General features: G+C 38.4%; 1 protein-coding gene across 1 annotated transcript in view; it reads right to left on the bottom strand.

The window, feature by feature from the left end:
• Window positions 1-15076, bottom strand: part of FBXL2 (F-box and leucine rich repeat protein 2) — a gene marked incomplete at its 5' end in the record, with an annotated part of 141073 nt that overhangs the window by 54184 nt on the left and 71813 nt on the right. Inside the window, 3 exon segments of the mRNA XM_080810303.1 lie at window positions 361-455; window positions 6061-6135; window positions 6631-6685. Coding sequence (XP_080666429.1) covers window positions 361-455; window positions 6061-6135; window positions 6631-6685 — 225 coding nt within the window.

Raw genomic sequence — 15076 nt, 5'->3', positions numbered from 1 at the left:
GTGAGAATGAAACTAGAAGATCAGCAAATGAAGAAAGGCACAGCGGAGTCAACTATTATGTTATTACACATCAGGCACTCTATATACATTGCTTTACGTGATACCCATGACACGCTCATGCAGCACCTACACACGCCTTCACTTTGTAGAACAGAGTGGACACTCGGAGAGGTGAAATAATTTGTCCTAGAGTCATATTCCTGACCCAGGCCTGCTGACTCCCAAGTCATGGTTCTTTTAGTTCACTATGCAAATTATCATAGAGAGAATTTACCAGAAGAAGAGCACATAATATTTTTGCTGATGACAAGGCAGCTACAAGCTGCCATAATAGAGTGAGTCACTGTGGATTCAACTTACTTCAGGGAGGAATCCCCAACACCAATGCAGCCTCGCAAGCTGAGCTTCCTCAGGAATCCACCGCATCGCTTGGAGATATTTTCCACCACGCGACCCTGGAATCAAAAAAGTCAGAAAAAAATCTCATTTTTCATGCTGCTTATCTAAGAGCATGATAACCTGAAATTTAGAAATGGAATATATTTTTTCCAGGTGTAATAAAGTCATTTTGGAGCATTCCTCCAACACTCCACTGTTCCTCAAGGAGCTGCAAGCATTAAAAACGTTTTCAATTAAAGCATTAAGTATTCAAAAAAAAAAAACTTAGTGCACTGTATTTTGGCAGCTTTAACCCTGGAGCTAGGCCTCCTCTACTCAGGGCTCAGAGCTACTGCACCAGTTGCAAGGTTTTTTGAGGTCAGCTGTAGGAACACCGGCTGCTAAGCAGCAATCTAAAACAACATTGCTCAAAAAAAAAAATTATATTTTAGCTAAACATTATCACTCTAAAAGTTTGAAAATGTATTATAAAAGTTCCCCCTAATCCTCCTTAGCAATCACGTATAAACACATTTGCTTTGAAATAGGAAACTTGGCTGGATACTGGCAGATACATTAAAGGAAAAAAAAAAACACTGATAAAGCACTTTCACTTTTTCGGGCACGATTTTAACACTTTCTTGTATTTATTATGGCTCAGTTACTATTCCCAACAACTTCATGGTCTACTACTCCACAATGGAGACAATGAAGAGTATGTCTGGAATACAAATCTTTCAGGTCATCTCTTGTAACATTACCATGCCCTGTGATTCAAGTCAATGGAAAACTACAAATCAATCCAGGCAGGACTACCAATGGTCCATACACTTCAGGATTGATGGTTTGGGTTACTCTACGAGGTAGAGAACCATGACCAGCTGAGGTGCTTGCTGCAAAGGGAACACAGAGTGGGGAGTAGAAGAAGATAGTTGAAAATATCAACTACCATCATGCAACCAATTACAGAAATGAAAACTCTGTCATGAATGCTTCTCCTTATTTTGTTATGAGTATGTGTGTATGTAAAGCCAATACATTTGTTTTCTTTCCTCTTCTGTTCCCTTATGTAAAATAAGATGTACTGACACCATATCAAATATTTATGTATCGCTAATTCTATATCATACTATTTAAGATACAGGATATGAAGAAGAGTGAACATCACTCAAGGACATTCTCTTCTTTTGAGGAAGGAGTTAGTGTGTTTCTGGTTGTACACTGGATACTTGTATCACATTAGGTTGAATTTGGACCTCGTTATTATCTTTATTTGGAGATTAAGTATGGCTTAAGGTGATACATATGGGTGCCAAGTTGACAAGGGGTGAACGTTTGAGAATTAATCTGATGTATCAACTTGACTGGACCACAGGATGTGCAAACATTTGGCCCAACAGTATTCTGTATAAGTCTGTGAGGGTATTTCTGGATAAGATTACCACTTGAATCAGCAGAGAGAGAAAAGTTGCAGTGGGTGGGCCTCATCAAATCAACTGAAGACCTGAATAGAATAAAAAAGGCTGAGTAAGAGGGAACTCGCCATGTGTGACTGCTTGAGCTAAGACAGTGGTCCTTTCTGGCCTTTGGACTGGGACTGAAAAACATCAGTTCTTCTTAAGTCTGGAACCTGTCAGCTTTCATACTGGAATCTACCCCACGGGCTCTGCTGGTTCACAGGTCAGACTGGAGCTCTGTATCAGCTCTCTTGGGTCTCCAGCTTCCTGACTGCAGATCTTAGGACTTCTCAGCCTCTATAATCACATGATCCAATTCCTCAATATAAATTTCTGTGTTTGTATACATACAGACCCCATCAATTTTTTCTCTGGAGAATCCTGACAATTAACAGACTGGAGTCAAACCTTCATTTAGCAAATAAAGAAATTAAATGGTCAAATTGCCAAGGTTACACTTTAGTGAGCAGTAGAGTTAGAGTTCTAACAGAGTTACTTGATTCTAAAGGCTGCACAACTACTCCTCCACAAGGGAGGAAATACTGAAAGAGGGCCATTTGGGTCTTTAAAAAAAAGCTATTATCCTCACTTTATAACATGGCAATCTTGACACTGAACTGTGAGCACTAAGCATTCAGCAGACACATCAAACCACAGGATCACAGGATCAAGGCTCACATATATTGTTACCTGGCTAACATCTTAAGATGAAAATCTACACTCTGATATTGTTAGCAGCTTTATTTATGCTTTCTTGAGTATTCCCTAAGTTAATAAATCTTTGTCACTGGAGGTGGGGAAGCTTATAACTTGGAAATCTAATATAAACATTCAAGTAAAAAATAAAACAGCGAAAACTCCTCCATACCAACATCTACAAATGAGGTACACAACATATTTTTCTCCATTTCAAGTTGGCTACATTTATATAAGCTTTCTATTCTTCCTTTCTTTGGAGTAAAAGTTTTGGTACCCAGATTTTAAAAAAATTATATTCAGAATTTTCTGCTCTACTGTTTCCAACAAAGAAAAAATGAGCACATAGTTTCCAAATGCAAAATTCAAGTCAATGACTGTGTATTATCCATTTAGATAGTATGCTGAATGATGATGATAGTATGATAGTATAGATTTTGGAATGAACAGCTTTAGAGAAAAATAAGGCCTAAATGGAGAGACCTTTGGAGTTATAACTTTTAGATTAGCATGCTACTTGGTTATTTCTTATTTTTGGCCTGGTGGAATCTTTATTAACCATGAAGACACTGACAAAAAATGCCCAACTTTAAAAAAAAAAGTCCAACTTTTAAAGACATGGAAAATGCCTAAATATCAGGGTTAACAACACTGATTCAGGAAATAGTGATGCTCAAGGAAAGGCACAGTGTACACTTGTCATCTGGATGCTTTATTCTACCTTTTCTCTGAAACACAACGGTCACATAACCCATTGTGTTCACGGTACCTACTGTTTCCTCCTAACTGACTGAACCACCCAGGAATCCCCCTGCTGTTTCCTCTTACTAGATGAATGACCTTGGGTAAGTTACTCAAATTTTTTGTGCCTCAGTTTCTTCAATATGGTGTTTTTGAGAAAATTAAATGGATATTTGTAAGTTACTTAAATAGTGCCAGGCACATAGTAAATAGTATATTAATCCTGAACCTTGGTACATTCTCTTTCTCTCAACATATCCATAAACCATCATTTTCATCCCAAAGAAAAAATTTTAGATGATCAGTTTATCCATGGAATGCTTCCTGGGGTGAGTATCCAATGGGTCCTATTTAAAGAACACAGGGGACTCCAACACTTGGTTCATAATCCAGTCTGGATTCAAGTTGTTAGCCCCGAAAGGTTAATAATAAGTATCATTAGGCTAGGCTAATACTAATATGGTGCTATCTATTTTAAGTTTTCTCATGTAGGGGCACCTGGGTGACTCAGTTGGTTAAGCATCTGATTTCTGCTCAGGTCATGATCCTGGCTGGGGTCCTGGCATCAAGTCCTGCATCAGGCTCCGAGTCTGCTTCTCCCTCTGCCCTTCACCCTGCTCATGCTCTCTTTCTCTCTCGTTCTCACTCTCTCTGTCAAATAAATAAATAAAATTTTAAACAAGAAGTTTTTATATGTAATTCTTTATATAACTGGTTACCCATAAACTAGTCTTGCCTTCAGTGGAAGCACTCGTAAGTCTTTCTACAATGTATTTATATAGCTATGATCAGCCAAAAGCTAAAATTCTGAAATCAAATAATATACAAGGTAGTGCTATTTACTTGAAATAGTATTTTTTAAAATCCGAATTTAAAAGTTTTAAATATGCCTTTCAAAAAGTTGTATAGTTTGGGAAAATCATCAAAGAAAACTGAGGGGACAATAAGAGGCACAAAAATAATAATTAGCAAGAATTTTAAAAAACAATGACTTTCCTTTGGTGAGCAGAAATGATCACAATTTTTGGAATTTAATGTGCTTCTCAGCATCACTAAGTAAACACAATGAACAAAGATCTAGAGATTATCAGTTTGAAGAAGAATCACAGGTCAGCATGTTTGGGTGGGGCACTGTTGGAATCACTGCTATTAAGCCTGGAAAGAGCATTAAAGAACTCCTAATCCAGGGACCACAGTCCAAAACAGCAACTGAGCGCTTATGTATTCAGGCTGGGTGTGAAGCCCTGAGGTCCCTGACCCTTCCCAATTCAGAACAGCACAACATGAGAGGAAACCCACAGTGGGAAACTCGGTCCCACTTGCTGCAGGTGCTCTGCTCCACTGGTTTGATATGGGATCAGACACTCTCCAGCTAGTAACCTAGAGAAAGAGGGGAAGGGCCTCCACAACTGATCGTTAGCTCTTCTAAGGTAACACGAGGTTAAATAACTCAGAGGAAATTGTTTGGGCTCATCTCACTGTTAAGCATGATTATTTCCTTATCCATTAAAAAAAGACACAAAACATACACTTTGGTAGAAACACTTGATGAAAATGCTGTATGAGGAACTGGATTAAAATACAACTCCATGACTACAACTGAATTGGCTAAACTAGAAATGAATAAGGTTCTCCCAACATTGGGCAGATAAACTTCAGAATCTCCACACCCTTAACACAGTAGTCTAGATAATTATTATTTTTTTAAATTTATTTATTTGTCAGAGAGAGAGAGAGAGAGAGAGAGCACGCACAAGCAGGCAGAGTGGCAGGCAGAGGCAGAGAGAGAAGCAGGCTTCCCATAGAGCAGGGAGCCCGGTGCAGGTCTCGATCCCAGGACCCTGGATCATGACCTGAGCCAAAGGCAGCAGGCTTAATGGACTGAGCCACCCAGGTGTCCCAGTCTAGATATTGTGTGCAGTGAAGATTACTTTCCTCTTTCTTTTTCATTGTAAGTTGATATTTAATCTAAAAGTTGTTTTAAAATAAACTTTTCTCATTTGGTCAGGCTTACCACTCTTACATGGGGATATTCACATATTTCCAGATAAATACATGAAAATCCTAGAATTATAAAGGCTTTGAGGATTTTTTTGCCTCTTTATTTTATAGACAATAAAACTGAAGAGATTATATGGCTTAAGTGGCTGAGCTTCAGTGATATCTCAGGTCTCCATCTTCACTCCTCAACCCATTCTTCTGCCATTTCTCCATTCTTGATGCTGAATTAGAATTCTCAGTGGATCTTTCAGATCAATAAATATTTGTCAGGAGTCTGCTAAGATTAAATCACTGAACTGGGTGTTAATGATGCAGGTTCAGGGCTTTAAAAAGCTGAGTGGCAATACCAAGGCTATAGACATGAACAAGGAGAGAAAGTAGTTTGTTACTGATACAGAGCCAAAGCAAAATACAGGCAGAATTTTGGTCTTGATGTACATAGGTACCTTCTAGGTTTTTTTCCTTCTCTCCTACACCCTGATATCTTAATATTAAGTCTAGGGGTGCCTGGGTGGCTCAGTGGGTTAAGCCTCTGCCTTCGGCTCAGGTCATGATCTCAGGGTCCTGGGATCGAGTCCTGCATCGGACTCTCTGCTCAGCGGGGAACCTGCTTCCCCCTCTCTCTCTGCCTGCCTTTCTGCCTGCTTGTGATCTTTCTCTCTGTGTCAAATAAATAAATAAAATATTTTTTTAAAAACCTAAATGCAGCAAAAGAAAAAGGCAGGAAAGAGTGACCAGTTTACTTATCTTTTTAAAAAGTCTGTTGTCTAGAAGAAAGCTAACTTACCTCTACATCTGTTTGAAAGTTAAAAAGGTCTATTCTTTGCCAGTTGCTTCCATCCAGGGCTAGGATGTTCCAGGCCTAGGGGGCGGGAGGCAGAGGAGGAGAGATGGGGGTGAAAGAGATACACTGAGACTGTTAATGGAAGTCCTGATTCAACCTCTGTATTTCCAAACTTTTATTCTTCATATACATTAAGTGGACAATCAAATATGGAATTATGATAACACCATGTTATATTAAATGTAAAAGATGACATTTAAAGTTAACTGCTTGGGACACCTGGGTGGCTCAGTTGGTTAAGCATCCAACTCTTGATTTTGGCTCAGGTCATGAGCTTGGGGTCGTGGGACTGAGCCCTGCATTGCCTCTGCGCTAGATGTGGAGCCTACTTAAGAGTCTCACTCTCTCTCCCACTTCCACTGCCCCTCCCCCGACTAGCGCACAGACACGCATGTGCACTTTCTTAAAAACATTAAATTAAAAAAAGTTAACTGCCTGCTTGAACTAAAACTAAAACTCATTCTAATAAAACTCGATATTTATTAATTGATAAAAATCTGGTTAATACTCTACCTTGGAAATCTGTGCACATCGGCACAAAGTTACTATATCCAAGAAGGAAAATATTCTAGGAAGAAAGGGGAAAAACAAAAAAATGAGATGGTATTAACATTTTAGGATATTTACAACTTGAAAGATAAAATCTAATGCGCCATCTGGATATAAGTTTTTTTCAAGATTCCTCAATTTGAAATACACAAGCTCACTATAATTCTGCAACACTACTGTGAAATATCAAATGTTCATATGTTCCAAAGCTGTTTTAGACTCACTACACAAATCCCCTTAAAACAGAACCTGTTAAACTTTTATGTCACTTGTTCTATGATATGGACGTGGGACAGTAGATCATAATTCATTCTATTAAAAAACCAACTCTCTAATCTCCTAGACACTAAGCCTGGGGAGAGCTAAATCCTTCTAATTCTGATGTCCCTAGCACATGGTACAAACTCCTCTTCTGTTAATAGATGTACCAAACAGGTTCAGATGTCTGATCTCAAATAACACAGCCAAGAAGGACTCAATGATAAAACCCATTTGGCTTTGATGTATTTGTTCACATAGCAGAAAGATGGAGTCCATTCGTTGGCAAGTTCTATAGCGACCAGTTTTTGCTGAGCAAAAGCCAAGAACCACAGAAGGGGAAAGATGAGGAAAAGAAAAATCAGAGAAGTAAACAAAAACCTAGTAGTGCCCTAGAGGGAGCAGTAGCTGTCAGTACGGCAGGGGACTGAGTGAAGTCCCAACACAGGCAGTGAAGATGAGTTGCTGACGATAGCACTGTGGCAAATACCTGCATGTGTCTCAGCACTGCGCAGTAACAGCTGCAAACAAAGAGCAGCTTTTCTGAGAGAAGAGAGGTTTATGAGGATGAGGTCAGGGACAATAATAGGATCTCAATTCTCATAGTTCTGGGAGATAAATATGAGAGTTTGCATCTCTGTGTAGAAGGGGGAAAAGGTAAGATGGCAAACAGCCACCTATAAAGTTCTTCAAAATTCTCCAAAGATAACAATCAATGGTCAGTTGAAAATCCATGGGCTCAGGGAACAATAGCAGATTCATAAAACCCCAGAGCATCGTACCCTACAATAATGCATTAACAAGCAGCACCACAGGGCTAGTGATGCTACAGGTACCATTCTATAATAGAAGTTCCGATCACTTTCTACTGAAAAGTAAAGAATAGAAACATAAGGGCTATACTGACCTTAAAAGATGCAATGGAACTTTGTATATAGGAAAATGTTGGTGGCTAAAAATACGCACTAAAGTATATGCTAAACATGTTTCAGGGTGCCTGCAAACCTACATTGCCTCTATGGAAATACACTTTGCCCCACCCACAGGCCTTTCTGCCTCAAACATCCATCTTCTGCGCCATATGACCATTCCATTATGAGCCACAACTCATCACTAGCTCTCTAAAAGACCAAGGACCAGGGGCGCCTGGGTGGCTCAGTGGGTTAAAGCCTCTGCCTTCAGCTCAGGTCATGATCTCAGGGTCCTGGGGTCGAGCCCCGCATCGGGCTCTCTGCTCAGCGGGGAGCCTGCTTCCCTCTCTCTCTCTCTGCCTGTTTCTCTGCCTGCTTGTGATCTCTGTCAAATAAATAAATAAAATCTTTTAAAAATAAAATAAAATAAAATAGACCAAGGACCGGAGAGAGAAATGCATATGGTAGAATATGCTGGGGCTGGGTTCTAAAGTAAAAGCCTAGGTGAAAAAAGAGTTAGCCAAGTTTCCCTTGAGAATCCCTTAAGACTGTACCACCTTGGAGACCACATTCTACCACCTCTTCATAAGAACAATTGCACTGATATTTTAAAAGGTAGCTAACTTTGATTATGTATTTACTATGTGCTAGCCACAGTTTATGTTAGTCATTTAACTGTCTCAATACTGTTTATTATCTCTTTTTCAGAGAATGACACGGAGCACAGAAAGGTTAAGTAACCTGCCCAGGCCACACAGATAGTAAGAATAGAGCTAGGGTTTGAACCCAGGTAGTCTGGCTTGAGAGCCCAAGTCTATGACCACTACACATACAGCCTTAGAAAGTTAAACTCAACTGTTTTCACCCCAGGACTGGACCAGATGCTATTTTTTTTCAACTGAACAGCTGATGAAGTAATTTTGCTTTGTGAGCATGCTGTATGGAAAGCACCTATCTTTGAAAGCCAGGATCACACCAACTGAAGCAAAATGCTCACACATCCAGCCACACATGAGAACCAACAGCTGGAGCAAAAGTTCACATTACTCATCTCAAGCTTACTACCAAATTTTATGGTTACTGAATGAAAAAGCAGATTGCCTTTAATGTTTATTTTCTCTCTTCCCATCATCCCATAAATATATGTAGTTGAATTTGCACAAATTAAATAGGCATGATAGGACTCCAAACTACCAAAGTGCAGCCTAAGCCAAATTCCTGAATCATGTTTCAGTGAATAAAATAAATGCCTTGAATAACAGCATGGGACAGTGGCAACAGAGACAGAGATAGCTAGAGGAGTTAAGAGTTATGGTAAATTGGGGCACCTGGGTGGCTCAGTGGGTTAAGCCACTGCCTTCGGCTCAGGTCATGATCCCAGCGTCCTGGGATCGAGCCCCGCATCGGGCTCTCTGCTCAGCAGGGAGCCTGCTTCCTCCTCTCTCTGCCTGCCTCTCTGCCTACTTGTGATCTCTGTCTGTCAAATAAATAAATAAAATTAAAAAAAAAAAAAGAGTTATGGTAAATTGAGTTCCAGCCTTTCCAAGCATTTTTTTTCCCCTGGAAATTGCTTCCTACCTCAAATGTGATAACTTCACCCTTCATTAGGAAAGGACTGCAAAGGAAACTTGGTTATCAGCAAATATTTAAAGGGATATATAGGAGTGGATATACTTCTGGACTTCGTATTCTATTCCACTGGTCTGTTTGTCTACCTTTGTGCCAATAAGACTGTTTTAATTATGAAGCTTTGTAAGTCTTGAGGTCTGGTAATGTTAAGTCTTTCAACTTTGTTCTTTAAGATTACCTGGGCTATTCTTGGTTCTTAGAATTTCCTCTTCCCTTTTAGAATCAGCATGTCCATTTTCACAGGAAAACTTTATGGAATTTTAACTGGGATTACATTGCATTTATAGAAACTTCGGGGAGAACTGAAACCTTTATAATATTAAGTCTTCCAATCCAGAAACACGATATATTCCATTATTTATTTAGGATGTCTTTAATTTCTCATAGTAATTTTTGTAGTTTTCCATATAGATACTCTGTTCATCTTTAGATTCCCCTGCACTGGTTATTTGATGTGTTACTATTAAAATGGAATTTTTAAATGTCATTTTCTGTGGGTTTTTTTTTTTTTTTAAAGTAAGCTCTACACCCAAGTGGGGCTTGACCTGATAACCTGTTCACCGCTTTCCTCCTTCGGATGAAGCCCTGTTAACCATTAGTCTTTTCAATGTTTCCACAGTTTTGCCTTTTTCATAATGTAATTACTAGAATCATATAGTATGCGCCCGTTCAGATTAGCATCCTTCACTTAAGGTTTTTCTTTGTCTTTTAGTGGCAAGACAGCTCATTATTTTAATGTTACAACATTAATTTTGAAATATTAATATTGAAACTGATGTACCAGTTTATCCATTCATCTATACAGGGTCATCTTACTTGCTTTCAGTTTTGGGTGATTATGAATGATTCTGCTATAAACATGTGTATGCAGGTTTTTGTGTAGGTATGTTTTCTACTCAGTTGGATAAATACCGAGGAGTAGAATTGCTAGATCATGTAACCTTATGTTTAGCTTTGTAAGAAACCGCCAAATTGTCTCCCAAAGTGCCTCTACCATTTTGAATCTCCACCAGCAATGAACGAGAGTTCCTGTTGTTCTGAATCTTGTCAACATTTGGTATTGTTAGGTTTTTACATTTAGGCCATTCTAAAGAGGTGTACATGGTTATCTCGTTGTTCAGTTTTTAATTCCTTAAAGACATGATACTAAGCATCTTTTCATATGCTTACTGTCATGTGTATGTCTTCTTTGGTGAAGTATCTAAATATTTTGTCCATTTTTTAAGATAAATTTTATTTATTTGACAGAGAGAGCACAAGCAGGCAGAGTAGCAGGGAGAAGGAGAGGGAGAAGCAGGCTCCCTGCTGAGCAAGGAGCTGGATATGGGGCTTGATCGCAGGACCCGAGGATCATGACCTGAGCCGAAGGCAGCCACTCAACCAACTGAGCCACCCAGGTGCTCCTTGACCATTAAAAAAACAAAAAAAAAAAACAAAAAAACCCCCAAAAAACCCAGACTTTATTTATTTGGCAGAGACAAAAGGAGAGTACAAGCAGAGGGAGTAGCAGGGAGAGGGAGAAGCAGGCTCCTGCTGAGAGAAGAGCTGATGTGGGGCTTGATCCCAGGACCCTGGGATCATGACCTCAGTTGAAGGCAGACGCTTAACTGACTGAACCATCCAGGCACATCTATTTTGCCCCTTTGACTGATTTGTTTTCTTGTCAGATTTTAAGAGTTTTTTGTGTATTTTGGACATCAGTCCTTATCATATATGACTTTGAAAAATATATCCTCCAAGTCTGTGGTTTGTCTTTTCATTCTCTTAACATTATCTTTCCCAAGAAGTTTTTAATTTTAATAAAGTCCAACTTACCAATTTTCTCTTTGATAGATCATGCTTTTGGTATTGTATTTAAAAATTCATTGCCAATCCCAAGGTCACCTACATTTTCTTCTATGGTTTTTTCAGAAGTTTTATAGTTTTGCATTTGCCATACAGGTCTATGATCCATTTTAAGTTGATTTCTGTGAAAGGTGTGAGGTCTGTGTTTACATTCTGCCTCTGCATATAGATGTCCAATTGTTGCAACACCATTTGGTGAAAAAGATAGTTTCTCCATTAAATTGCTTTTTCTCCTGGGGTGCCTGGGTGGCTCAGTGAAGCATCCGACTCTTGATTTCGGCTCAGGTTATGATCTCAGTGTCCTGGGATTGAGCCCCATGTCAGGCTCTGCACTCAATGGGGAGTCTGCTTGAGAGTCTCTCTCCCTCTCTCCCTCCCCGAGTCATGCATGCTTGCTTGCTGGCTCTCTCTCTCTCAAATAAATAAATAAATAAATAAATATAATTAAATAAAAACTCCTTGGGGCATCTGGGTGGCTCAGTGGGGTAAAGCCTCTGCCTTTGGCTCGGGTCATGATCCTAGGGTCCTGGGATTGAGCTCCGCATCAGGCTCTCTGCTCAGCGGGGAGCCCGCTTCCCTCTGTCTCTCTCTCTCTGCCTGCCTCTCTGCCTACTTGTGATCTCTGTCTGTCATATAAATAAATAAAATCTTAAAAAAAATAAAAACTCCTTTGTCAAAGATCAGTTGACTTTGTGTGCCTGTATTTCTGCAGTCTTTATTGTGTTCCACTGATCTATTTGTTTATTCTTTCACCAAAATTATATTGTCCTGATTATTGTAGCATTACAGTAAGTCTTTTAAGTCAAGTAGTGTCAGTCCTCCAGTTTTGATTTTCCTTAGTATTATACTGGCTTTTCTGAATCTTCTAACTTTCCATATAAACTTTAGGATGAGCTTGTTGATATCCGCAAAATAACTTGGTTGTATTTTGATTGGGATTGTGTTTGATTCTACAGATCAACTTGAGAAGAATGAACATTTTAACAACACTGGGTCTTCCTATCCAGGAATATATGTCATCTCTCCATTTATTTAGATTTTGACTTTTTTTTCATTGGTGTTTTAGAGTTTTCATCATATAGATCCTATACAAATTATTCTAGATTTATACCTAAGTATTTCATTTTTATGCTAATGTAAATGATATTGCTTTTCATTTCAATTTCTAGTTGTTCGCTGATGGCATATAGGAAAGCAATGGTCTTTTACATATTAACATTGTATCCTAAAAACTTGCTGTAATTACTTATTCGTTACAGAAATGTTTTGTCACTTCTTTGGGATTTTCTCCATACACAATAATTTCATCTACAAACAAGACTAATTTGATTTCTTCCTTCCCACTGTATACTTTCCCTCCTCCTTTTCTTATTTAATTGCATTAGCTAGGACTTCCAGTAATATGATAAATAGGAGCAGTAAGAGTGGCCATCCTTTTCTTATTTCTGATCTTGGGGAAAAAAAAATTGAGTTTCTCAGCTATTAAGTATAGCGTTATCTGAAGGTTTTTTGTGGTTTTCCTCTTTCTTTCTTTTCTTTCTTCCTTTCCTTCCCTCCCCTTTTCCTTTGGTTTTCCTTCCTTCCTTCCTTCCATCCATCCTTCCTTCCTTCCTTCCATAAGCTCTATGCCCAACCTGGGGCTTGAACTCATGAACTCAAGATCAAAAGTCACATGCTCTACTGACTGAGCCAGCCAGGCAGCCTGGTTTTTTGTAGATATTCTTGATCAAGTTGAGGACGTTCCCCTTTATTCTTGGTCTGATGAGAGTGTCTGTCATGATGGACATTAGTATTTGTCAAATGCTTTTTCTGCATCTGCCAATGACCATATAATTTTTTTCTTTTTTAAAAAACTGATGTGATGGATTACCTCAATTTTGGAATGAAGCATACTTGCATACCTGAAATAAATCCCACTTGGTTGTGGTGTATAATTCTTTTTATGCATTGTTCGATTTTTAAAAATTTTTTTCAGCTTTCCAAGATTCATTGTTTATGCACTGATATTTTGTTGAAGACATTGCATCTATGTTCACAAGATATATTACTCTGTAGTTTTTCCTTTCTATAATGTCTTTATCTGGTTTTGGCATGAGGGTAATGCTATCTTCACAGAATGACTTAGGAAATCTTCTGCTTCTATTTTCTGGATGGCATAAAGAATTGGTATCATTTCAGGGTACCTAGGTGGCTCAGTTGGTTAAGTGTCTGACTTCAGCTCAGATCATGATCTCAGGGTCCTGAGATCAAGTCCTGAATCAGGGTCCCCAACCAGCAGGGATTCTGCTTGTCCCTCTCTTTCTGCTCCTCTTCCACCTACTCAAGCTCTTCAGCTCTCAAATAAATAGATAACATATTTTTAAAAATTGGTATTTCTTTTTTAAATTTTATAGAACTGACCAATGAAACCATCTGGTTCTGGTGCTTTCTGTTTGGGAAGGTTATTAATAATCAATTCAACATATTTAATAGATATATGTCCATTAAGTGTATCTATTTCTCCTTGCGTAGGAATTAGTATTTTTGTCTTTCGAAGAATTGGTCCATTTAAGTGATCAAATTTGTGGACATAGAGGAGTTCATAATATTCCTTTATTATCCTTTTAATGTTCATGAGATTAGTAGTAATGATCCCGCTTCCATTTCTGTTATTAGTAATTTGTGTTTTCTTTCATTCTTGGTTAATCTGGCCAGAGGCTTGTCAATTTTATTGATCTTTCCAAAAAACCAATTTTAGTTTCATTGATTTCATCTACTGTTTTCAATTTCATTGAGTTCTGCTCCATTTTTTTTTAAGTAGGCAGAGAGGCAGGCAGAGAGAGAGGGGGAAGCAGGCTCCCCACTGAGCAGAGAGCCCAATGTGGGGCTCGATCCTAGGACCCTGGGATCATGACCTGGGCCGAAGGCAGAGGCTTAATCCACTAAGCCATCCAGGTGCCCCTGCTCCATTTTTTATTAGGTCCTTCCTTTTGCCTGCGTTAGACTTCTACTGATCCTCTCTCTCTAGTTTCCAAAAATGGAAAATCAGATTATTGTGCTTAATTACACTGACTGATTTTCAAATATACAAACAAATCCTGTGTTCCTAAAATAAACCCACTGGTTATAATTATTAGGCTTTTTATATATTGCTGGATTTGACTTGCTAGTTTTATTCAGGATTTTTACATCTCTGCTCAAGAGAAATATTGACCGGTAATTTTCCCTTCTTATAACATCCCCATTCAGTTTGGTAGGGTTAGGGTTATGTTGGCCTCATAAAACTGCTCCTATACTTTGAAAAGGTCTCTGTAAGATTGGTATCATTTCTTCCTTAAATTTTTGGAAAAATTCAAAGAAAAGCTTTCTGCGCTTGTGCTCTGCAGGAAAATTCTATTAATAAATTCTATTTAATAGATAACATTTCAATATTTCTTGGCCTTTTGACTAACGTCAAGTGTAGTAACAGATAACTCCAGATTTTTAATTTCTTCTCGTTTTTAAAAGTGTGTTTTTCAAGGGATTTTCCCATTTAATCTAATTTCATACAGTTGTCAAATGCATTCCGTAACTATGTCCATAATACTTTTTAAAAAGTGGTAATGTCCCTTTTTGGGGATTTTTCTGTTTTGTTTTGTTTTTTTCCCCTTGATCAGTCAAGCTACAGAGTTATCAATTTTAGTAATAAAAATTATCTTTGTTGATTTCTCCATTTCATTAATCTATGCTCTTATCTTCATCAATTTTCTTCATTATAGTTTCTTTGAACTTGCTGTGTTTTTCCAGTT

This window comes from Martes martes (genome assembly GCF_963455335.1).
Source record: "Martes martes genome assembly, chromosome: 1".
In the NCBI taxonomy this organism is placed as follows: Eukaryota; Metazoa; Chordata; class Mammalia; order Carnivora; family Mustelidae; genus Martes; species Martes martes.
The sequence above is the reverse complement of the archived record's forward strand: the minus strand, read 5'-3'. Positions and strand labels throughout refer to the sequence as shown.